The sequence below is a fragment of the Carettochelys insculpta genome, chromosome 4 (assembly GCF_033958435.1).
Source record: "Carettochelys insculpta isolate YL-2023 chromosome 4, ASM3395843v1, whole genome shotgun sequence".
Taxonomy (NCBI): Eukaryota; Metazoa; Chordata; order Testudines; family Carettochelyidae; genus Carettochelys; species Carettochelys insculpta.
The window spans coordinates 81,011,107-81,036,713 of NC_134140.1; the positions used below are offsets into that span (position 1 = coordinate 81,011,107).

The 25,607-nt window shown below is 48.6% G+C and overlaps 1 protein-coding gene across 1 annotated transcript in view; it reads left to right on the forward strand.

The window, feature by feature from the left end:
- DCHS2 (dachsous cadherin-related 2) overlaps nt 1-25,607 on the forward strand; it is a 224,659-nt gene that overhangs the window by 194,136 nt on the left and 4,916 nt on the right. Inside the window, exons 17-19 of the mRNA XM_074993969.1 lie at nt 3,409-3,539; nt 10,649-10,935; nt 14,018-14,156. Of these exons, the coding sequence (XP_074850070.1) occupies nt 3,409-3,539; nt 10,649-10,935; nt 14,018-14,156 (557 nt within the window). The remainder of the gene's footprint in view (nt 1-3,408; nt 3,540-10,648; nt 10,936-14,017; nt 14,157-25,607) is intronic.

The following is a 25,607-nucleotide window of genomic DNA, read 5'->3' on the forward strand; positions in this document are numbered from 1 at the left end:
CGACGGAATGCCAGTGAAAATGGGGTAGGTAGGAAAGAACATGTTAAAAATTGCATAGGCTATGTCTGCACTTACCAGGAATGTTGATGGCTGCTACACAATTTTAGGTATATCAGTTGCATACCTAAAATTGATTTTGCAGCCATCAAAATTGGTCCCTTTCCTCACTGCACAATGTCAATGGGAGTGCTCAGCCTGCTGACATTCCTTAATCCTAGTGGCTCTCAAGGAGTTCCAGGGTTGACATTGACTCCAGAATGTGCCATTTTGCACATGCACAAAACTGTGCCCTAGAGGATCGAACCTCAGCATTAAAGCCCATTCTGAAGTTCTTTCAGACAAATTCCCACTTAATAGTAATTTTTCGTTCACATGGACAATAGGAGTGCTCTCTTACAGCAGTAAAAAGTTTTGATTGAGTTCCACTTAATTAGCAAGAATTGTACGGTCAGTTTCTCTGTGAAAACCCAGTTAAATTAGAATGAACAAAAGAGCACACATCTAATCCCAAAAATAGCAATGTGTTCAGTGCTACAGTTAAGATTGAATTAGTTCTTAATTCTGTTTGTTACCCATGTTGTATCCTTATGGAATAATAGAATTTCATCCATAAACATTTTTGTACTTAGTTTTGGTGTGCTTCTCCCACACCTCTCAGATTCATAATCAAGTGAACTCAACTTTTACATTGCAAATCATGCCATAATTAGAATTACAAAATAAACAGAGCATGAAAGGGAATATATGTCGATGGTTAGCATAGCAAACTAGTTGTCTAAGAAATTAAATTACTGTATATTATTGTACCAGTGGAACTAGAACTTTTTTTTTCTATCTGGCTGTAGCACCAGCTAGTGCATACACAACTTCTCTTTTCCTACTGTGACTCCAATTTTTAATTATACAGCCAGAACTCTTACGAGACATAATAGATTTAGAAAACTACATCAAATATATTACCAGACTGACTTTTTAAAAATATCAGTATAATTCTGTTAATGGTCTACTATAGGAATTATTTTGTACAAACATAATGCCCAGAATATTTCCTTTAATTTATTTTTCATTTTTTTCCTGTGCCAAGAGCATGTCATTACTTCTAACATATCCGCAATAGTACAATAAATTTTGTTGGCTGAAATTATACTTTACAAATAAATCTTCTATGGAAAGTCACAGTTAATGAAATATTCACAACGCTAGCATAATGATTCCTAACTCTTTAATTGTGAATTGTCTTGAATTGTGAATTTGCTTTTGTTTACTATTCAAATCAGAGCCATAAGGTTATTTTAATGTACATTCTGTTTGATGTTTATTTATATGTAATTTCATCCTCAGTGAGTTGTGGTTTCTTATTTTTGCTAAAAAGAATCGTAAGAGCACCAGAAACTATTTGAAAAAAAGTTTTTCTGTCTACTTTCAAAATGACCCATTGATTTTTTTTTAAAAATTGAAGAGAGTTGTTTATTTCAACTGAATCAAACATTTTCATGCTCAGAATTTTTAAGCCCTTTAAAATAGGGGGTTACAATAAAAGTGTTGACAGAATCTTAATTTTAATGTCTTGATTAGGATGATTTTAATGAGCTTTTTTCACTGAAAACTTAGAAAATTATTTTTAGTAAAACATTAAATGTGTATCTTGATAATACCAACTGTGAATGGAAGTCTGTAATTCAAATTTTGTGTTCTTCTGGTATCACAAACAGCAAGGGAATTCAGACTAAAGCATATATAGTTCAGGACAGCAGTAGAATCCACAGCTTCAGTTGCAGCTTTAATGCTCAATCTTGTCATATGAATATTACAAAAGTCACTATTCATTTGTCTCTTTCATCTGAAAGTGCTTGTAAGAGGAAAGAGCAGTTTAACTCTTCAAACTCTACAGGGAAGAGAGAAAAAGTGCTGTTTGCCATTTGAAAGTTTGTTATATAAAGCATATTTCATATTGCTAATCCTGCAGTTTATATGCCTTTATTTAGGCTGACTGGCTTCTCAGTGACTCTTTGAACAGATCTTTTCTTTTAAAGGAGCTGTTGAACAATACATGGAGCTAAATTAGATTCAACCTTACATTCCCTTTCTGAGGTTTCTTTTTAATCCATCAGTGCTTATAATAAGCACAATTGTTTCTCAGAATTATTTTCTAATCTACATGGTGTTAAGAGCAAATTTCTTTTTATGATTTTTTTCTTTGATTGGCTCACTGCTTTCTTCATTATATTGTCCATGGACACTAGAAAAATCCCCAACAGCTCCCTATGCAGATGTTTAATGGAGATGCTTGCTTTATATGCTGATGGGGAAATCCTGCCTCAACACGTCAATAGGAAATTGATCATTGACTTAAATGGGACCAGGATTTCACCCTGAGTTTTTAGTGTGGGTGAAGAGCATATTGGCTAGCCCAAGAGCAGGCAAGCCTTCTGATCCAGTCTGTGGCCTACCCAGCCAGGACCCTGAGGCAGACTCTGCCTGGTGCAGCCTGAAGCTGCTAAAAGTGGCTGGTGGCTCTCTCTAAGCACTGCACACACCCTGGGGGGAGGAGGGGTAGATTTTTTTTATGCTGCTTCCATCCCAGCCTAACCATTGCAGCTCCCATAGGATGGAATTCCAAGCTGCAATGATTGGGCTGGGAGCAGGGACACCATGCAAAGTCTCCTCCTCCCCACCCTGCAAAAGGCACACATCGCAGAGAGAAACATGGAGGGAGGCTCTGGTCAATTTGAGCAGCCTTAGACTGCAGCAGGCAGGGAGGTCCCACTGGGCTGCTGGCCAGGAACCACCTAGGTAAGTGTATCCTGATCAGAACCTGCCTGTGGCACGCAATCCCTCCCTCCTGCAATTCACAAGTCACTCCCTGACCTTGCACTCCATCATATACCTTTCCCTCAGGCCAGAATCCTCTCCTGTACCCACATACACTCCCTGACCCTGCACCCAAATCCCCTGTCCCAGGTCACAACCCCCTCCTTTATCCAAACTTCCTCTCTCTCTCAGACCTCATGCCCTCTCCTGAACCTGAATCTCCTTCCCTGAGCTCCTGTTTTTGCCTGGCCTCTATCCCAGACCCTGCAATCCCTACCTAGAAAAGTGCTCCCTTGATCACTTACCAAATCTTGGAGTGACCCTTCCATCAAAAATTATTGCCCACCCCCATTCTGGCCAGTACTACAGCAGTTGTTACATTGCTCTTTGGGTTCAGTATGTCTTTATCACCCAAGACCGTAAAATTTCAGACACCCATTTATATAATGAAAATTAAAATGAATCTTAAGCAACAGCAAGAAGAAAGATAAGACATGTTAGCTAATCTCATTTTTGTTTTGTACATTTGAGATCACTGTTGTGTGGCTCTATGATTTCTGGCTGAATGTGACAACTGTGACTTCCTTTCATTACTAGGTTGGTTGTACAAGCTGCTGATAGAGGAACTCCCAGGCTTTCTGCTACAAGTTTAGTAATGGTACAAGTAGTCGACATTAATGACAATAGCCCAATTATCCAACCACTGGGCAAAGTGGAGGTCTCTGAAAGTAAGTTTCAAGGTGCAGAAAAGTATTATTGAGTGAAGAGAATGATAATACCTTCTTTTGGTTTTGTAACAAAATGTTATAGTGGAAGAAACCTCAAAACTCATGGCAATATTAGCTCAGGAATATTGAAGCAAATATGATCTGCTTTTGTTTTCAAAGGCAAGATTCTTAATCTTTGGCCATTATATTTAGGAAAAGTTTGGTGCCAAAATACAGTAAATGTTTAAAAAAAAATACAACTGTGTTATTCTCTCTGCGGACTTCAGGCTGAGATTCTACAGATGTCTTAAATTTATCTTTTTTAAATAGAAAATACTGTTAAAGTCAACACTGTGATAAAAATCTTTGGAATTTTATCATTTTGAGGGAAACATTTCTTTGGATAATATCAGCCCTTTCTTTAGAAAGATTCAGCAGCATGATGAGGTCTTGAGTTCTAACCCCACCTCAGCCTATGACTTGTTGTATGACCATGGACATGGGTGACTGGTGCCTGTGAGGGGAGGGTGTAAGGAGGGCCACCCAGAGGAACGAGGAGGGAGCTTGAAGGAGTGCACCATTTAGCAATCAGAATTTTGGCAGGAGCATGCGGGGTGGGAGGGGAGCAGCGCACCTCCTGAGTGTTACCACAAGTCATCTATGGCTGTGGACTGCCACAGGCCAAGCTGTTAAACCTGTGGTGTGTCACATTGGACACTCTAATCTGTACTTAAACACATAAATGAGTATCTTGATTTTCATGTCCCCTGTTGATGGAGCGCATCATAGTTGTATTTTCATGTGGGTGAACATGAGGCTACTTTTATTTTTTTATGTGAATTGAGCACCCGTATTTGAGAATGTTGGCCTTAACTATCTAGTCCTCATTTTCTAGAAGTTTAGAAGGGGCCCTTGAATCCTCAGGATCAAGTATCCTGTACCAACTCTTGCTGAAGATCTCATGTCCACTGACCATTTCCTCACCCAAGGGAGCTGGAGAACAGCCTGCCCTGATTCCACAGAGATGAAAGAATTCTTATCCCTTGCCCATATGTTCTTACAAAAGTTGCACCAGGGCTTACCTACACTTGAAATGCTACCATGGTGTGGCTTTGCCTCTGTAGCACTTATGTGTAGCCAAAAGAGGGGTTCACCAGTCAGTGTAGCTAACGCACCTCCCGCAGAAGAGGTAACTAGGTCAACAGAATAGTTACAGAGAGGTAGCCATGTAAGCCTGTATCTTCACAAAACAAAAAAGCAGTCATGTAGCATTTTAAAGACTAACAAGCTAATTTATTAGGTGATGAGCTTTTGTAGGGTAGAACCACTTCTTTATGTCTGGAAATAGTGCTGAAAATGAATTGGCACAATGAATATATAACAGAGAGAGAGAAAACAAACCAAAACAGCGTGAAATAAAAACTGACAAATGAGCTGGGAGGTGGGGCGTGAAGGGTGGAGAGAAGGGAAGGAAAATTAGGCTGTGTCTACACAGGAGCCCACTGTCAAAAGGCCAAAATCAAAAGCCAGGCTTTCGAAAGCGTGCGACCACGTGCCAAAGGTGGACGGCAGGTCCAACCCTCTCTTTCGAAAATCTGCCCTGTTAAAGGGAGCATCCACACGGCTACGAGTGCTCTTTTGAAAGAACGGAGCCAGAGATGCCATGGATGAGGTTGCATGGCTGCCAAGCCCTTCTAGGGTCCATAACCAGCTGCTTCCTTAAAGGGCCCCCCCCAGCATCCCCACATGAGACAAGCTGAGGCCTGCCGACCTGCCAGAAACAATGCAGATCCCAGTGCAGCAGCACCGTGGCTGACAAGACCCTGCTCCTGGCCCTGGATGCAGACATTGTAGACACCGTGGCCCACCGTATGCATGGTTGACATGGCCACCCCCCTCCTCCTTGGGAGACAGAGCGGCCCACCAGGGATGTGGACCTCCCCAGCCTGCACCCCTGCGCCTGTGGAACCATCCCAGCAGTTCAGACTGCTAGGAGTGGCCGGTACTGGGGCAATGAGATGATGCCACATGGCTGCAGAACTCCTTTGTGAGCTGGGACTCCTTCTATGAGCTGTGCTGCTGGCTGGCCCCCACACTGAGGCACCAGGACACCACCATGTGGCCCGCACTCCTTCTTAAGCAGCATGTTGCAATAGCAGTCTGGAAACTGGACACCCCCGACTCCTACCACTCAGTGGGGCACCAGTTCAGGGTGGGCAAGGCCACCATCGGAGCAGTCCTGATGGAGGTAAGCCAGGCCCGGGGCACAACACCCACCACGGGGAGAGGAGAGAGGGCTCCTAGGCTTGTGGACCCTCCTGCATCATGTCATCCATGTTGGGGACCTGGACACAGTCATCGGGGTTTCACATCTCTGGGATTCCCAAACTGCTTCTGCACACATCCCAATCTGCACTCCTCCGCAAAGCACTGGCCACTATATTAGCTGATAGGGATACCACTTGGTAGTTCTCCTGGCCCTGGTGGATCACAAAGTTGGTTCATGGACATCTATGTGGGCTGGGCAGGCTGAACCCACGATGCTGGGATCTTCCGCAATTCCGGCCTGTGCTGACGTATGGAGCCCAGCACCTTTGTCCCCCAGCGGAAGCTGCCGGTCATGGATGCGGCATACCCCCTACTGCCATGGTTTATGCGGTCCTATACGGCCACCTTGACCCCAAGAGGAAGTCCTTCAACACACGCCTCAACCAGGTTCAGTACGTGGTCAAGCAGGCCGTTGGGCAGCTGATGGTGTCAGTGCTGCCTCATGTGCCTCGAGGTTGGGATGCTTAATATCCCATAGGTGATGGGCACCTGCCGCATCCTCCACAACATTGTTGAGGTCAAAGGGGACACCTATGTCCAGGGGTGGGCAGCCCAGGCTGCCTCAGGGTTTGAGCAGCTGGCCACCACCACCAGTTAGTGGGCAAACTGTGATAGGGTCTGGATCAGGGAGGCTCTCTGGGTGAGCCTCACTCCTGGGCCGCACTGATCTGCCCCCAACACCTATAGATCACTCTTCCCTCACATCTGCCCCCACACCGCATGCCCCATCACCAGGCACCCACACCTCTCCGCTACAAGGCACAGGCACCGGTGTGCAATAAATCATTCATAACCTTGAACCACCACTCAGTGCACGTGCAAACATGCAACTATTTACAATGAGGGGTGGGGGCCAACTGTGTACATCATGGGGCAGGGAGGGACCTAAACTGATAGGGTGTGGGGTAGGGATCTGAACTGTGAGGGTCACTTGGGGATGGGGGTTGCAGGCTGAGAGCTCGGTCGGCCCCAGGATCCCCTCCCTCCTTGGGTGCAGGGTCTGCGGCGGGGCTGGGACAGGGCAGGGAGCACCAGTGGGTAGGGGCGTTGGGGGATGTCAGCAGGAGCCTCAATGGGGGGCTGGAGGCTTCTTGGGGAATGGGGGGCAGGAAGGCAGCACGGTGGGCTAGGAGCCATGCCATATGGCCCATGTGCTCCTGGAGGGTCCCATGAATGCCCTCCAGGTGGGACCTCAGGCAGTCCCAGGCCTCCCTCCGCCAGGCCATGTTGGCCTTCTCCAGCCAGAGGTGCTGCACTGCCAGATCAGCCTGGCAGGGGCTGATGATGTCATCCCCTGTGTGCTGCTCTGGCTGCAGGTGGAGTGTGGTGGTGCCACTGGAGGCACCTGTCCCCTGTTTGCTGCCTCTGGGGATGGGGTACAGGGGTGCTCTCTGGAACCACAATATCCATGAACTGTGTAGGCCCTCAGTTGCTGGAGCTGGAAGGCGACAAGGATGGCATGCCAGTTCCTGATTGAGACCCCAAACCCCCCACTCCCTTGGGACCCCATGCCCACCAGCCCCTGGGGCCCAGGCAGGATGGGTGTGGCATCTGTGCGGTGTCGGGGCACACAGGGGTTCTCCCCCATGTGGGCTTGTCCCCGTATGCAGCCTGGCCCTGCCTATGCCCCACTGTGCATCTGGTGCCTGGAGCTGTCCACGAATCCAGGTGCTGGCTGATACGTGCAGGCACCGTGAGTGTGCCATGGGCCACAGCTGCCCAGGGTGTCTGGACCCAGACCAGTGGGCCTGAGCATGGCCCACTGACAGCTGTGTTGCCCCCACCCTGCCGCCTGGGGTGCATGCCCCACCATGGACTTAGCAAGGGGTCCCTTGATAACCTCCAGTGTTGCTTGGCTTCCCAAGAACCAGCTGGACCACCACGAGGGATGTACATTATGAGGTCGCCTTCCTCACTCAATCAGTGTTGGGTGGTCTCCGCCCCCTGGCTCAAGCTGGCTGGTCCTGACTCCTCAAGGGCCTCTGTCTCAGGCTGATCTGCAGATGTATTGAGGACCACTGGGGGGTGGGGAGATGTCCTGGGTCCCCAAGATGGAGCGGAGCTCCCAGTAGTAGGGGCAGGAACCTGCCCCTGAGCACCCAGACCCATCCTAGACCCAGGCATAGCCCTGCTGAAGTTCCTTCACTTTGCTCTGGACTTGATCCACGGTCCGCTGCGGGTGGCCACAGCTGGTTGGTCCCTGGACCAGGCGGGCAAAGGCTGCAGTGTTCCCCTGCTTAACCCCCATCTCTCAGAGAACCCCCTCCTCTTTCCAGACTTTGAGGAGGTTTCAGAGCTCAGGCTACGTCCAGGAGGGGGCCTTTATTTTTTCTGCAGGGCTGGGTCCTGGGAGGGCTCTGAGGGAGGGCCCTGGGGCTCCAGAGGCTGCCGGGCACTGGCCATTTGGTCTGTGCAGTCATTTGGGGCAGCTGAGAGGGTGTGCTGTGCGCAGCTCGTGCTGTTGCAGCTCACCTGCTCTCAACTTTCTGCCATAGGATTCCTGGGTCCTGTGGCTTTAAAAGCAGCTGGACACGTGGATCAGAGAGCCCTGCTACTTCAGGGGAGGGCGTCTCTGCACTCCAGCTGAGTGCTGCCATGGAGGACTCCTCTTTTTCAAAAGAGCAGGCTGTGGAGCGGCTACATGTACATTCTTTCAAAAACATTTTTCAGAAGGGGGTGCTCTTCCCACTACAGGATCGGCTTCCGGCTTTCAACGTCTGAGCCGCGTTTCTCCGATTTCTGCTCGAAGGAGTGCATTGCACATGTAGACACTCCCTGTGTTCTTTTGAAAGAGGGCCTCTCTTCAATATCACGTGCACGTGTAGACACACCCTAAGTGTCTATTAAGTGACTTGCCTGAGATCACTAAAAATGTCAAACATGGGAAACTGTCTTTGGACTGCATAAGGTAATTGCTATCTCTATTAAGACCAAGTACCAAAGTGTTGAATTTGAGAATAAATTCCAGGTCAGATGTCTCCCTGTTTAATCCCGTGTTAGTCTTTTTGTTGTAGGACAGATTCTCAGGTCTTTAATACTGGGGCCTACTCCACTGAAATGCACACTGACAGGTTTATGTGTATTCTGATTCCTAATCTCTGATTTGTGTCCATTCATGTATTGGTGAAGTGATTGTCCAGTCTGTCCAATATAACAGCAGAGGGGCATTGTGGGCAGACAATGGCATATGTAAGATTAGTGGATGTACAGGAAAATGAGCCCCTGATCTTGTAACTGATGTGGTTAGGTCCAGTGATGGTATCTCCAGTGTAAATATGTGGACAAAGTCAGCAACAGGATTTCTTACAAGGGAAAGTTCCAGGATTAGTATTTCTGTAATATGGTATGTAGTTGCAAGTGACAATTTTCCTGAGGTTGTGTCTGTAGCACAGCATAGGCCTCTCACCCAGAACTTCTCAGAGTGTAGCATCATGTTCCAGTATAGGTTGTAGGTTTTTGATAATGCATTGGAGGTGTTTGAGTTGCAGCTATAGGTGATGACAAGTGGTGGTCTGTTATTCTTGGGCTTATCTCGACGCAGCTGGTTTCTGGGTATTCGTCTGGCTCTGTCAATCTGTTGTTTTTTTTTAACTTCTCCTAGTGGGTAATTAAGTTTTACAAATGTCTGGTAGAGATCTTGAAGTTTTTGGTCTCTGTCAGTAGGATGGGAGCAGATGCAGATAAAGTTGTATCTTAGGTCTCGACTAGAAACAATGGATCCCATGATGTGTCCCAGATGGAAGGTGAAGGCTATAGGTAAGAGTAGTGGTCAGTGGGTTTCTGGTAGGGAATATTGCACTTGTTTGTGTATTCACTTACTTCCACAGGCATCAGAGAGAGTTTACATTGGCAGCATTTCTGTCACTGATGAGAGCAGTGCCTTGAGGGGACAATCGCACAGTGCAGATCTCTCCATCTTGACAATAGGTCTTGGGGAGAAGGGTTGATTATAGGGCATTCTGGATCCCTGCCCAGCTCTTTCTCTCTAAACACTGATCAGTTGCAATAGTTCAACAAGCTCAGATCTTTTTCTGTGTGGAGCAGCCATCATTGCCTGGCCGGATGATAAGTGAGCACTAACTAAGAAAATGGGAAGGGGAGTTTCAAAAGATTTGGAGCTTTTACAGTGGAAGGGGCAGATGTCTGTTTACCCAGTGTCGGAGAAGCAGAGGTGCTATCCAGAGTAGTCACCTAGGCATTGTGAAATATCCTCTATAGGTTAAAAGTTCTACAAAGTGAGAATGTGTCTTCCCTTGCAAATCACTGCAAAGCCATCACCAGTAAGAGCTGTATGTCACTCATGGAGGCAGTTTTCTTTTTGCAGTAAAACTTCAGCATTTCACTGTAAAGAGTCATTGGCAAATGTAGACGCTCCTGCGTTTTTTCTTCAAAAACAGGCGTTCTTCTGCTTTAAATGGCAAATGTTGACATGCCCTTAAATTTTTAATGTAAACTCAGCTTCAGGCTTTCCTCTCAATAAATCAATATTCCCTATTTGAGCAATTCCTAGGAAATTTTAAGTACACAACTATAGAATTTTCTGTTTCCCTTGAAAGTGTAATCTTTGTGACATACAATAGGGCTGAAAGTCTAAATTAAAAGTTATATTTTTCTGGTATGAAGCAAGATTATGGCACCTCTTGATATTTGTTTTATATAGCATGCCCAGATCTTGCTTATTTTAAGATGTACTGTCAAAATATTGCAAAAATACTGTAAAATGTCATGTTTTAGAATTTATGCTACATGCAAGCCCAGTGTTCTTCAACTAACTGGATTTATTTTGAACATCACTGTTTCAGGTGCCCCACTTGGATTCCAAGTGACCCAAGTTTCTGCAAGTGATGTGGACTTAAATCCAGTTCTTCTCTACAGCTTTACAGACACTAGTAACCTGGGAATGAAATTTGCTATTAACCAGCACACTGGACTGATCACACTGGTGAAACCATTAGATTTTGAAGAAACTGCTCGGTATAAGTTGTGGATTAGAGTTTCAGACTCTGTGCATCAAACAGAAGCAGAACTCTCCATTCATATTTTGGATGTCAATGATAACCCACCAGTATTTACTCAGGATTCCTATCAGGTAAGAAGATGGCAGATAGAGACACTGTATATACACATGTCCCTGAAAGGTGTATGTAAGCACTTAGGAGAGGGAGATTTTCTGTTTATCTACCAAGCTTTTCATAGCATTGGAATGGGCAGTACTTCCAGTACACCACTATCTGACCTAAAGGGGCTAAACTCATTGCTGAGACTTCCAGAAGAGTGCAAGTTTGTCAGTTGTTTTTATGGTGTAAACAGCCACAGTAAACATGATTAAGTCCACTACAAGCAGCTATCAAGCACCAAGCAACTGGTAATAACTGTCTTGTGCTGGATGTGAACAGGGATCTAGAGAGAGAGATCCCTCTTTTCCAGTCACTTAAGCCCTCGCTATCTCCCTTTCATCTTGTGTGTTTGCAGCATGGTTTAAGCAAGCATTGTGCAGAGTTTTAACTGAAATGAATGAGCGTTCTTCAGCTACCCAGATATATACTGAGTGACGTTCTGGTCCAAAGATTGTGATTTTAGACCTGTTCCTTAAATAGTAAAATTGCACACCTTCATTGCACTCCATATCTCATTACCTACTGATTGCACTGAAATGTTTATCCCATGTATTCTTAGGTATCAATGTTTATTTTATATATTCTGTTACCTGCATATAATCTGTGTATTCAACTGATGTTAACTGGTTGCCCAACATCTGAAGTCATGTGAGGGGTAGCTGCTGTCTCATATTAACATTAGGACATCGATTGAAAAGGCACAAGGAAATTTTGATCATAAAAATCGTGCTTCTGGGCATCAAAAATGGTAAAACACAACACGAAAATTCCTTTCTTTCCCAAATTGTATGAAGAAAGCAAACAGTTTTCAAAAACTAAATGTTAATAATCTATTGATTATTAAGGGCTGAGGCACACAGGTTTTAGAGGCTATAGCAATCTTTTAAAGGAACTGGGACGATATATAGTTAATGGAATCTTTCAAAATAGGCATCAACATGATATTCCATAAACTAAAAACATATCCACATGGAAATGAAGGAGGAAAACTAAATTACACTGTAATATTCTGAGACACCTTACTTCCGTTAGTGTTTTCATGCAGTGTAAAAAAAACATTTTATATTCCGAAACTATTTTGGAAGACATAATGATGAGAACAAAATCTCAAATGGATAGTTTTATTAAAAATATATAGTTCACTCTGTTCTCAGAACAGGATGACCATATTTCCCTATGCTGAACACAAGACACAAGGGAAAATTACCCATACTCAAGTGAGTTCAACTGCAATAAATAAGAACTACGTAGTACAAACATTCCAATTAACATTAAGTTGACCGAGCCCCTCTTAAAAAGAAACACTGAATAGCCAGAGTTTTTAGTTACCTTCTTATTTTACGGTTTGCGTGGCGAGAAGTGATACACGTACATTCCCAAGCATCTCTCTCTGTCACACACACAAGGATGAGGATAGCCAACTGACCTGACCCAACTCTCCCTGCCAAGTGCTCTCAACCCTCCATGCCTGGCAGAGCCCTCGGGACAAACCCATCTCTCCTTGTACCTGGCACTGCATCTTCTTGAAACCACATGTGCGAGACGCACATGATCACAGGTCCATCCTTTCTTAGATTTCTGTGAGGGTTCACACCAGAACATGGCAAGTGGCAGCCTTTCAGCACTGTACAGGAGGGAAGGGACAGGAGCTGCTTCCAGTCACAGGGAGTAAGGAGCGGGGATGACTTGGCCCATATCTTTGCAGAGATTATTTTGTCCCTCCTTCTGTCCACCCCATGGTTTGGAGTGGCTTGTCCCGTCCTGCCAATATAAAGGCAGTTGACAACTCCAAGCTGCTGATGGCTGCTGACATAACTCAGCTGTCTCCTGTCCCCCAACTATGAACAGGAACTGGAAGAAGTTAATCCCTAAAGGATGCCTGGTGCACCAAAGCCCAGGAAGCCTGACAGCAGTGTCCTCAGCGAACCTGGGGAGGGTGACCAGGGAACAGAGCAGCTCCACACTGCTTGGGAGTAGGGCCTAGCACAAGGCAGCATGTGAAGAGGGTGCTAAGTGGTCCTGCCTTTGGAAGCTGCTGTGAAGTCAGCAGGGTTGGAGTGCAAATGGGTTGGAAATTAGTTTCTCCCCACCACTCCAGAGCTTAGCTTAGGGAGGCAGAAGCTTCCCTGTGCCAGTGTTGTGTGGGGGTTTAGCACATGCAGGGCTTGGGTCCACCTGGTAAGCATCCCAGGCCAGTGTCTTGAGCTTTCCGTGGCTACCAGCCAGAGGCAGTGGGAGAAGGAAGGAGCCTGCCAGCCAGGCCGCTGGTGAGTTGAATTGAAAGATCTGACCAGGGGCAGGTTCTCAGCACAATGCTGAAAGCAGGCTGCATCCTGCTGGGGTGGAGGGAATATGGAAGAGCACAAGGGCTGAGGTGGTGCAGGGGCACAAGAAAAAGAAGATGGTGAAGTGGGGAGGATGTAAAGGGCCAATGGTTGGGCAATCGAGGCAACGTGTAATCAGCCACCACAGCACGCAGCCAGTGCTGGTTGGAAATGGGTCAGGGGAGAGTAGGACTGGCTGGCTAAAAGGAAGCTTGCAACAGGGATTGCACACATGGACCAGCAGGGGAAGTGGTTGGCCCCGTACACTGCAGTTTTGCCTGACCATCTGCCTTGCAAATCTATCCCCATCACCAGCCACTCCCTCCTCTCACTCACTGATGATGGGTAGGTGGCTGGCAAAAAAGGATCTGGCCAACAGTAGTACCCTCCAGTACTGACAGGAAGGCCGGAGGGGGGACAAAACATACAGGACAATGTGCCCATTTTTAAGAAAAAGTAGGGACACCTGCAGGAGGGTTTAAATACGGGACTGTTCCTTTAAAAATGGGACATCTGGTCACCCTAACTCTGAATCTTGGAGTGGCCGTCTCTTGCTTAGTATCTCAGGTCTGTTATGTTTTCTGAGTTTAAGGAAATCAGCAGGTGAAACATTTGCCAAAGCTTGGAACTATATTTCTTTTTTATATTGAAATCAACAAAAATGTAACTTGCTGTGTCAAAGCCATTTTGTCTTACTCTTATCAAACATTTCCTTTTGGTTTCACTTTAGGTGACAGTGCCTGAGCTCACTCCTGTAGGTACTTCTGTCCTAACTGTCTCTGCTGTAGACAGAGACTCAGAGCATAATGGAATGATTTCTTACAGAATCCTGTCTTCATACGAGGGATTTTCAATTGATCGCAAAAATGGTGAGTCTTTTGCAAAGTTTACTATGAAGTAAGGTCATACAGTTTAAGCTGAAAATTCACTTTCCATTTCCAAATATTATTGGTGATCATGCAGTTCTGGATGCTTATGGCACCTACAGTTCTCTCTTTATCCAGAGGTAGATTGGCTGAAGGAGTCACAGTGCATACTCAAAAGTCTACCTTAGCCATGGCAGAGGGGAAATCAGGTGACTGCTTGTGAGAGCTGAGAAACAGATTGCACCTGGAAGTATAGCACTCAGTTTATCCAAATAGCTACTGTGAACCGCAGCCAGAATATACGGGAGGCAAAGGAGTTAGAAGCAGTGGTGTTGAACGCTAAAGAACTGATAGCTCGAAAGACTGAAGTCTTTTGTTTATCCTCAAACAAGGTAAAAAGCTACTGGCTGCAGCATCCCTTTGACTTAAAATGAAAGTTACCATAATTCTTGAATTAAGTGTCAGCTGATTTGATGTGCATTCATTATAAATACTTTTCTAAGGGCCATCGTAACTCTGAAATGTGAGAGGTGTAAAGTGTCTGTGCTCAAGTAAGTTTCTGAGGACTGGAACAGCTAATACTGTATCTGACTTGTAGTAATTTTGGACAGACTTTAAAACTAAGGTTTTTAATGGGAGAAAAGCCTCTCTGAAGCATTCCATTCTCTTTAGAAACCAGAATCTAAATCTACTGTCTGTTGTGTGTGTCTGTCTGTTCTGAAAAATTGTTGCCTCTGCATATTTTAAATAGATTTTTTGGGATGAGATTGTATACTGCGAAAACAGCATGGGGCATTTATTCAATTTGAGTGCATTCATGTCACTTATTTTACTTGGTGCCCTTCAAAGTGGCTCTGCATGTTTCCACTCAGTACTGCAGGTACTCCAAGTAGTGTCAGGTAGAGTGCTGTCATCTCTCCTAACCTGCTCCTCAATGTCACCAATAATCTAAGGGCAAGGCTATATAAGGTTGGAGCACCACAGTTTTTTTCTAATTTCATATTTGGAGGGATGTGAAGCTCTCTGTTTCCCAGGATTGGAGGCCCCTCTTTCCAAAGATATTTAGTGTTAGATGGTTTTAACTGTTAGCGATTCAGAATTTTCTTCTCAGTCCCAAAACATGACTGAATCACAGATGCAGTAGAAGCCAGGTGTTATGAGTTGAACTCCATGTCCAGCTGTCTTTCCTAGCATCTGACAACCTTACGGGGTGTCTCAAGTGCCTGAGAGAAAACCAATTGCTTTTTAATTGTTTGAGCTATCAGTCCTTTCTCTCAGAGGATCCAACTCTGTCAGTGCTACAGACAAGGACAGGAAGACATTTTTTCAGTTCCTCCAGCTCAAGAAAGACATCAAGGCTAAGCACCTTCAGATACCTCCAAATCTCATATTCAAGGTCTAAGATGCTGGCCCCAGCAGTCCCAAATGACTGAAGGATTCCAAGAAGCTACCCCAGGATTTTTTCAGTTATCTCCCACATAGATGGAAAGGTGATGTTTCATCTTTTAAGCTACTGACAGTCCACAGCTCCTCAGGTCTAACTTCTCCAGATGCATAAACAAGACAAATGGTGATATCTGCAATACTGTTGGAGCAGGAAGAATGAGAGGCAGAGTCTCTCTCTTCTACCAGGAGAATTTAGAAACAAACTTACAAACATGACTTATAAATGGATGAACACTCGGAGATGGTTTCAGCCACCTCATCTTCTGAGCCCTCAGTGAACAGTTACACAATAGCCGTGTCTACACGTGCACGCTACTTCGAAGTAGCGGCACTAACTTTGAAATAGCGCCCGTCACGGCTACACGTGTTGGGCGCTATTTTGATGTTAACATCGACGTTAGGCGGCGAGACGTTGAAGCTGCTATCCTCATCAGGAGATAGGAATAGCGCCCTACTTCGACATTCAACGTCGAAGTAGGGACCGTGTAGTCGTTGCGCATCCCGCAACGTCGAAATTGCGGGGTCCTCCATGGCAGCCATCAGCTGAGGGGTTGAGACACGTTCTCTCCAGCCCCTCAGCTCAATGGTGGCCGCGTGGAGCGGCCCCTTAAAGGTCCCCTCCCCCTCCCTTCCTGTGCAGGAAGCTGAGGGAACGTGCAGGCAGCAGCTCAGACACGCGGACAGCCTGCACGTCCCTCAGCAGCCACAGGACCCTCAATGGCCGCCCGGCAGCGCCCCTAGGGGACCCCCCCCAAGGGGAGCCAGGGCAGCCAGCCCAGCCAGAAGGGCAGCCAGGCTGGCAAGCGGCAGCGGGGCCCCTCCTGGACAGAGGCCGAGCTGCAGGACCTGCTGGGGCTCTGGAGCGAGGAGGAGGTGCTCCAGGTAATGGGGAGCAAGAGGCGGAACGCAGATGCGTTCGCTCGGCTGGCCAACGGCCTGGCTGCCCGGGGTCACCCTGCCCGCACTCCTGATCATGTCAGGAGTAAGGTGAAGGAGCAGCGGCAGGGTTATGCCTGGGCCCGGGATGCGGCCGGGCGATCTGGGGCCGCCCCCGTCACTTGCCCCTTTTACAGGGAGCTCAGGGACATCCTGGGCCCCGGCACACCTCCTCCCCTCCGGCCACCCTTGATACTTCGGCCGACGAGCCCCAGCAGGCCCTGCAGCCAGAGTCCGCCCCGGAGGTAAGCCCCGCACCCCGGGCGCCCCCCCTGGAGCCCACCCCCGGGCCATCACGGCAGGAGGAGGGGGGCTCCTCCTCCGCAGAATCCGGGCTGCAGATCCTCCTCCTGCCATCCCGGAGCAGCAGCCGGGCCTCTGCCCCCCGGGGATCTCCAGACCGTGGGAGTGGACCGACAGGTATGTACCCCCCTCTGGTGTACACCCCTGGGCTTGAGGGATGGAGGTAATAGATATGTGTCCAGGGCCCCTGACATGCTCGCATGGCCATGGCCCCAAGGACAGCAGGGCCATGTCCCTCACAGCAGTGCATCAGCCCCTGCCCCCCCCCCACCCCGCACCACAGTGCCATGCCCCATCCCCAGGGCAGGGGGGAGCGGAACCTCGAGGGGCCCCCGGGAGGAGGGGGTGGGACACACCGCAGCAGCAGCAACAGCAGCAGCAGCCGCATGTGATGGAGTGGGGGGAGTGCAAAAGGGAGACTCAGGCTAGATATGAGCAACAAGAGCCGAATAGCTCCCAGGGGCAAAGGATGATCGTGGGGCTACAGCTGGCAGGTGACACCTCTGCCCTGAACAAAGAGGAGGGAGGAGCCGAGCTGGCTTTGAATCCGGGGGGGGCGCGCAGGGGCCGCAGGTAGAGGCTAGGGGAAGGGAGAGCTGGAAGGCAGCCAGCCTGATGAGGGGGAAAGCTGCATCCCAGAGGGGCCCCCGTTGGGGTCTTCTCCCCAGGACGGGTTGGAAGGACTGTCTCTTCCGACAGCTGGTGCTGTCACTCCTGGGAGAAACTGGGCATCTGTGGCCTTAGAAACCTTTCCTGTCAGATCCTGCGGAGTGAAGTGAGAGTCGCTCCCACCAGGGGACGGAGTGCAGTGCAGGGGGACCCCTGAACCCCATCCATAACAGCAGCATCTCCCGGGGACGGGGATGGGGAACCTGCAGCACAGGGCTGGGGGGACAAAGGCCACGGCTCGGGGCCCACACTAACGCCTGTCATCATTCTTCTTCCCCCCCTCCTCTCCTGTGTCCCGCAGCTGCACCATCGGAAGGGCCGGAAGAGAGCGCTGGCGAGGCATCAGTGGTCCCAGAGACCCCTCCGGGGTCATCGCTCCAGGCAAGCCCCTTGGCCGAGGACTGACCGGCCCCACGGCGGGCTAGACGGCGGACCCCGCGCCACCACCAGCCGACGGCGACGGACCCCCAGTTGCTGGCCATCCATCGTCGGCAGCTGGAGGTGGCGGAGCAGCGCCTGTGGGTGGAGCAGCGCCACCTCGGACTGCAGGAGCGGGCGCTGGCCTGGCGCCAAGAGGCATGGGGGGCCTACATGGAGACTTTCAACTGCCTGGTGGACTACCTGGCCCCCCATGCCGCGCCGGCCGCCGCAGCACCTGTCCTGCCTGCTCCACCCGCCGCACCACCAGCTGCTCCACACATCGCCGTCCCATCCACCGTCGCCCCGCCACCCACCACTGAGGGCCGGATCGCCGAGGGACCCCTGGAGCCAGCTGAGACTCGCCGGGCATATCTTCTGGTCCGCCCTGCCCCCAGCCAGCCCCGGACAGGGCTGCGGCCGTGGCGGGGCTCCCGGCCGCCCACGCCCAGTGCCAGACTTGAGGGGCGAGGGGCCCGGGACGTGGCCCCCCCCCGCTTGTATATAGTTGTGACTTATTAATTTGTGCCCCCCGTTTGTCCCGTCCCCCCCCATGTAAATAGTTCTCCCCTTTATCATCCCTGGTTTTCTTTTTATTAGTGAACAAACTTTTTTATTACTGTTGTTTTATTTGTACACATTACTTTTGTTACACACATGTTGTATATAGTTTGTTCTTGTTTTATTTATAGTTAAGAAAAAAAAGTTCTAAAAGAAAAAGCAGTTTAAGTTCAGCCACAAGTGCGTGCTGTAATTTGTCCAGGAAAAGTTGTGGGGGGGGCGGTTGGGTGCTCCATGATGTGGGCGTTGGGGCAGGGAGTGTTGTGGAGGAAGGGGTGGGCAGTGGGGGGCCTGGCAGAGTTCACCCCGCGGCCTCTTCATCGAAGTGGGCCCGCAGGGCCTCCCGGACCCGGGTCCCTTTGGGGTCCACCTGCCGACTGGGGGCAGCGGGTGGCTGCACGTCGGCCCTGCCGGCCTCCACAGCCCAGCCCTGGAAAAAGGCCTCCCCCTTGCTCTCAACCAAATTGTGCAGGGCGCAGCAGGCACCCACAATCAGGGGGATGTTGTTGGGGCTCGCATCCAGGCGGGTCAGGAGACATCTCCAGCATCCTTTCAGGCGGCCAAATGAGCGCTCCACCACCTGGCGCGCGTGGTTCAGGCGCTGATTGAAGCGCTCCTGGCTAGCGGAGAGATGGCCCGTGTACGGGTGCATGAGCCAGGGCCGGAGGGGGTATGCCGCATCTGCGATGACGCAGAGGGGCATGGTGGTGTCCCCCAGAGGGATCTCCCGCTGGGGGATGTAGGTCCCCACCTCCAGCCGGCGGCACAGGCCCGAGTTCCGGAAAACCTGGGCGTCGTGCATGCTGCCAGGCCAGCCCACATAAATGTCCTGGAAACGGCCCCGGCTGTCCACCAAGGCCTGGAGGACCACAGAATGGTAGCCCTTGCGATTGATGTAGCGTCCTCCACTGTGATGCGGGGCGCGGATGCGGATGTGAGTCCCATCCAGACCCCCGAAGCAATTGGGGAAGCCCACGGTGGCAAAGCCCGCGATGGTGGCATCTGGGTCCCCCAGCCTCACGAGCCTGTGCAGGAGCATGGCGTTGATGGCACGCACAACCTGCAGGGAAAGCACATGGGAGAGCACCAATGAGGGGAGAGCAGGGTGTGCGTGGCCCTGCCCTGCCCTGCCCTCCCCTGCTCTGCCCGGGCCCCCCTCCTCTGCCGTGCCCTCCCCCCCTCTGCCCTGCCCTCCCCCCGTGGGTCCTCTTACCTCCATGAGGACAGCCCCGACGGTGGCCTTGCCGACACCAAACTGCTGTCCCACGGATCGGTAGCTGTCTGGAGTGGCCGGCTTCCAGACAGCGATGCCGACCCGTTTCTCCACAGGGAGGGCACGCTGCATGGCAGTGTCCTGGTGCCTGAGTGCGGGGGTGAGCCACTGGCACAGCTCCATTAATGTCTGCCAGCTCATCTTGAAGTTCCTGAGCCAGCAGTCGTCGTCCCACTCCTGAAGCACCAGCCGCTCCCACCAGTCGGTGCTGGTGGGGTAGCTCCACAGCCGCCGGTGTGTGAGGCGGAGGGGAGGGCGGGGTGCTGCAGGATTGGGGTTTGAGCCCTGCTGCCCTGGGGGCAGCTCCTCCTCCAGTGTAGCAAGGAGGTGCTCAGCTGCCTCCCGCATGGCATGGATCAGGGCGAGCCCTGCTCCTGCTGGGAGGGCTGGGTGGACCTCTGGCTGCTGCTGCTGCTGCTGCTGCTGCTGCTGCCGCTGGGGGTCCATGCCTGCGTCGCCCGGGGTCTGTGTGCCTTTGGCTCCTCAGACCGCGTGCTGTGCAGGCTGTGTGTGTCTGGGAGGGGCCCTTTAAGGGAGCGGCTAGCTGTTGCCCCAGAAGCGCTAGTCCGCCCTGTGACCCTGTGTGCAGCTGTGCCTGGCATCCCTATTTCAATGTGTGCTACTTTGGCGTGTAGACGTTCCCTCGCAGCACCTATTTCGATGTGGTGCTGCGCAACGTCAAAGTTGAACATCGACGTTGCCAGCCCTGGAGGACGTGTAGACGTTATTGCTACATCGAAATAAGCTATTTCGATGTAGGCTTCATGTGTAGATGTAGCCAATGTGATGGTATATGGTATTCAATCTGACTCTGGTGTAGTGCCAGTGGAAGAGACTTCTCACCCAGCATTCGATATTCTTGGTGATTCTTTTAGGAGTAGAATACCCCTACCCATTTTGGTTAATATGCCACACCCATCTAAATCCCTGTGGCATGTTCATGCTTTTTGTCAGCCTGGCTCCAAAAAAAAAAAAAAAAAAAGCTGATTCATTGAATCAAATGCCCTCTGAAATTTCCCAGCTTTTATACCTTTCTGATAGAATGAACACATTGGTGGTGGCTGCTGCCTGTAACAGGGCAAGATCTAGGCAACCTCAGCCACCCAAGATGATGTGGGGCAAAGGTTGACTCCTGAAGAGAGAGGTGTTCTCTCATTGCTCCATGGTGTTAGGGTGGTGAAGTATCAGGAGCTCATGGCTCAATACCCATTTAATTGCTAGAGAAGATGATTTTGTTACAAGACTTACTTGATGACAGAAGAAGGTTGACAAATGCCATTTTAATGGAGGTTCAAATGTAACTAAGCACTCTGCCAGGTTCTTTTGATGCTTTGGCCTCTGCTGACAAATCATTGGCATCTGCTGTGACTATCAGGAAGAAAGTTTTGCTTCTTTCCTCCTATCTAGTGCTAGACACTAGAGTTAAGCTGGACAAACTCCCTTTTCAAATGAAGACAAAAAAGCAGTCCAGTAGCACTTTAAAGACTAACAAAATAATTTATTAGGTGATGAGCTTTTGTGGGACTGACCTGCTTCTTCAGATCGTAGCCATACCGGATCTGACTCAATATTTAAGGCACAGAGAACCAAAAATAGTAATCAAGGTTGACAAATCAGAAAAATATTATCAAGGTGAGCAAATCGGAGAGCAGAGGGCAGAAGGGGTGGGGAGGGGGAGTCAAAAATTAGATAAAGCCAAGTGTGCATAAGATTCCTTATAATGACCTAGAAAATTCCCATCCTGGTTCAAACCATGTGTTAATATGTCAAATTTGAATATAAAAGACAGCTCAGCAGCCTCGTAAATGAAGTGTCTTTTCAGTGAGGCAAATTACTGGAAAAAATAAAGGATGTAAAATCATAGAATCCTAGAGATGGAAGAGACCTCAGGAGGTCATCTAGTTCAGCTTCCTGACTAAAGCAGGACCAACCCTATGTAAATCATCCCAGCCAGGACTCTGTCAAGCCGGAACTTAAAACCTTCTAGGGATGGAGATTCCACCTCCTCTCTAGGTAAAGCATTCCAGTGCTTCACCACCCTCCTGGTGAAATAGTTTTTTTCTAATATCCAACCCACACCTCTCCCTCTGTAACTTCAGACCATTGCTCCTCGTTCTGCCATTTGTCGCTACTCTGAATAGCCTCTCTCCATCGTCTTTAGAGCCCCCCTTCAGAAAGTTGCAGGCTATTATCAAATCACCCCTCACTCTTCTCTTCTGCAAACTAAATAAGCCCAAGGCCCTCATAGGTCATGTGCTTCCAGCCCCCTAATAATTTTCGTTGCCCTCTGCTGAACCCGCTCCAATGCATCCACATCCTTTCTATACTGGGGGGTCCCAGAACTGGACACAGTACTCCAGATGAGGCCTCACCAGTGCTGAATAGAAGGGAATAATAACTTTTCTAGATCTGCTGGAAATGTTTCTCCTAATGCACCCCACTATGCTGTTAGCTTTCTTGGCTACAAGGGCACACTATTGACTCATATCCAGCTTCTCATCCACCGTAATCCCCAGGTCTTTTTCTGCTGTAATGCTACTAGCCAGTTGGCACCCAGCCTGTAACAGTGCCTGGGATTCTTACATCCCAAGTGTGGGACAGAATCATAGGGCTGGAAGGGACCTCAGGAAGTCATCTAGTTCAGCCCCCTGCTTCAAGCAGGATCAACCCCTACTGAGTCACCCCAGCCAGGACCTTGTCAAGTCAGGACTTAAAAACCTCGAGGGATGGAGAATCCACCACCTCTCTAGGCAACGCATTCCAATGCTTCACCAGGAAGGTGGTGAAGTAGTTTTTCCTAATATCTAACCTACACCTCTCTCTCTTCAACTTCAGACCATTAGTCCTTGTTCTGCCATCTGACACCACTGAGAACAGTTTCTCACCCTCCTCTTTAGAGCTCCCCTTCAGTAAGTTGAAGACTGCTATTAAATCACCCCCAAGTCTTCTCTTCTGTAAACTAAGCAAGCCCAAATCCCTCAACCTATCCTGATAGGTCTTGTGCTCCAGCCCCTTAATGATTTTTGTTGCCCTCCACTGAACCTGCTCCAGCAAATCCACATCCTTTTTATACTTGGGGGCCCAAAACTGGACACAGTATTCCAGATGTGGCCTCACCAGTGCCGAATAGAGGGGAATAACTACTTCTCTAGATCTTCTCGAAATGCTCCTCCTAATGCACCCTAGTATGCCGTTAGCCTTCTTGGCTACAAGGGCACACTGTTTACTCATATCCAGCCTTTCATCCACCATAACCCCTAGGTCCCTTTCCATTGTACTGCTGCTGAGCCAGTTGGTCCCCAGCCTATAACAATGCTTGGGATTCTTCCGCTCCAGGGACTCTGCACTTGTCTTTGTTGAACCTTATCAGATTTCTTTTGGTCCAATCCTCCAGTTTATCTAGGTCACTCTGGACCCTATCCCTACATTCCAACATATCTACCTCTAGCTTAGTGTCATCTACAAATTTGCTGAGGGAGCATTCCATCCCCTCCTCCAGGTCATTAACAAAGATGGCCCTCGAATTGATCCTTGGGTCACCCCACTTGGAACTGACCGCCAACCAGACACTGAGCCATTGATCTTAGCTGTTGGGCCTGACCATCAAGCCAGCTTTCTGTCCATCTTACAGCCCATGTCTCCAATCCATACTTCCTTAAATTATGGGCAAGTGTGTTGTGGGGGACTGTATCAAAAGCTTTGCTGTAGTCAAGGTGTATCACATTCCATTGACCTCCCCATGTCCACAGAGCCAGTTACCTCATCATAGAAGCTAATCAGATTGGTCAGGCATGATTTGCCTTTGGTGAGTCCATGTTGACTTCTCTTAATCACTTTTCCCCTCTTCCAAGTGCTTCAAAATGGATTTCTTGAGTATCCCCTCCATGATTTTTCCAGGGACTGAGGTAAGGCTGACCAGTTTATAGTTCCCTGGATTGTCCTTGTTTCCTTTTTAAAACATGGGCACTGCATTTGCTTTTTTCCAATCATATGGGACCTCTCCTGATCTCCACAAGATTTCAAAGACAATAGCCAAAGGCTCTGCAATGACATCTGCCGATTCCCTCCGCGCCTTTGGATGCATTAAATATGGACCCCTGGATTTGTGTGCATCTAGCTTTTCTAAATATTGCTTAGCCTCTTCTTTCCCCACTGAGATGCCTATCTTCTTCCCATACTGCATTGCCTAGAGCCGTAGTCTGGGAGCTGACCTTCTCCATGAAGACTGAGGCAAAGAAAGCATTGAGTGCCTCAGCCTTTCTAATGTCTGTCACAAGGTTACTTCCCTCATCCAGTGATGGCCCCACACACTCCCTGATCACCCTCTTATTTTAATATGCCTGTAGAAACCCTTCTTTTTGCCCTTTTCATTACTTGTCAGCTGCAATTCCAACTGTGCTTTCACTTTTCTGATTACTCTCCTGCATTCTGCAGCCATATGTTTGTACTCCTCCTTAGTCATCTGTCCAAGTTTCCATTTCTTATATGCATCCTTGAACAGCCCTCTCTCTGGGTTTGATTCCCTGTGCTGATGCGAGGCCTTCTACTCCTTTCGGGTACCAGAGGGAGTTCTGTCCCCAGCTGAGCACTTGGGTGGCCATCTAGGAAGGATTCAAATTGATCCTAGTTGATCAGCAGAGTTTCCAGTGAACCCAGAGCCAGCAGCATATGTTTCTACTGGTGGTGCATATCCACACATGCCTCAGTGCGCATAACAACATTTATTCTACACATGGATGGAAAAAAGTAGAGGGAACTGTGCCAGCAACCGTGCTGTGCAGTTTTCTAGAGTCCACGTATAACAAGACCTTTCTGATCCATGTTTTAATCTAAGCAATCCCCTTCTTTGTCATTGTGTTTGTTGTGAAACAGCATGGTTCGGTTTTGACAAACTATCGAAACTGGGGAACTAGTTATTCAAATGCAATGAACCCCTTCTTGGGAGATGGCTAGCCCACTCTATCAATGCATGGAGGTAGAGTGTATTGGACTGCTGGGTCCTAGGATTGTGGAAAGGGGCTATGCCATATAATTCGAACAACTGTGCCCCCAATTCTCCTTATCCTTTCCTCTTTAGGGACCTTATTCACAAGGCTCTTCTTCATGCAGAATTAGTAAAATTGCTTCTGATAGGAGCAGTCTCCCAATACCTGAGAGATCAGGTAGTATTATTAGATCAGGTATTACCTGAGGGCTCAGGGATTTTAGTCCTCCTGCTTCCTGGTGCAGAATAAGGGTGATGTGTGTTGCCCAACATTAGAGGTAGAAGACTTGAACAAATACATTTGGAAATCTTATTTCTGTATGCTGATTTTGGCTCTATAATCTCCTTTGCTTTTGGTCCTGAATCGTTTTATGACATTTGATCCAAAGGAGCTACATTTTCATACATCAGTTCATCACACTCATTGTAGGTACCTCCTTTTCTTGGCAACAGGGCAGTTTCCAGTATCAGACACTCCCACTTAGCTTCTCCACTATGCCCAGAGTTGTTGCAAAGTGCTTCTTTGTGGTAGCGTTTCATCTAAGGAATCAAGGTAGTTTTGTTTACCCGTGTTGGTGATTGCCTAATCTCAAAATAAGCTACGCAATTTGTCCTATGCAAACTGCATAGCTTATTTCAAGTATAGTTCAAAGTAGGTTATTTCAGCATTTGGTGCTGTTTAAACAGCCCCAACTGTCAGAATAAAGCACTATTTTGAAACACCCCTTACTCCTCCTGCAATGAAGCGTTGCCAAAACGCATGCCCGTTATTTCAGAAAAGCTTTTTTGAAGTAATGGATGCGTGTCGAGTAGATGTAGTCTGAAAGAGTAATTTATCATAGATCTTGTGGACCTCATGAAGCTA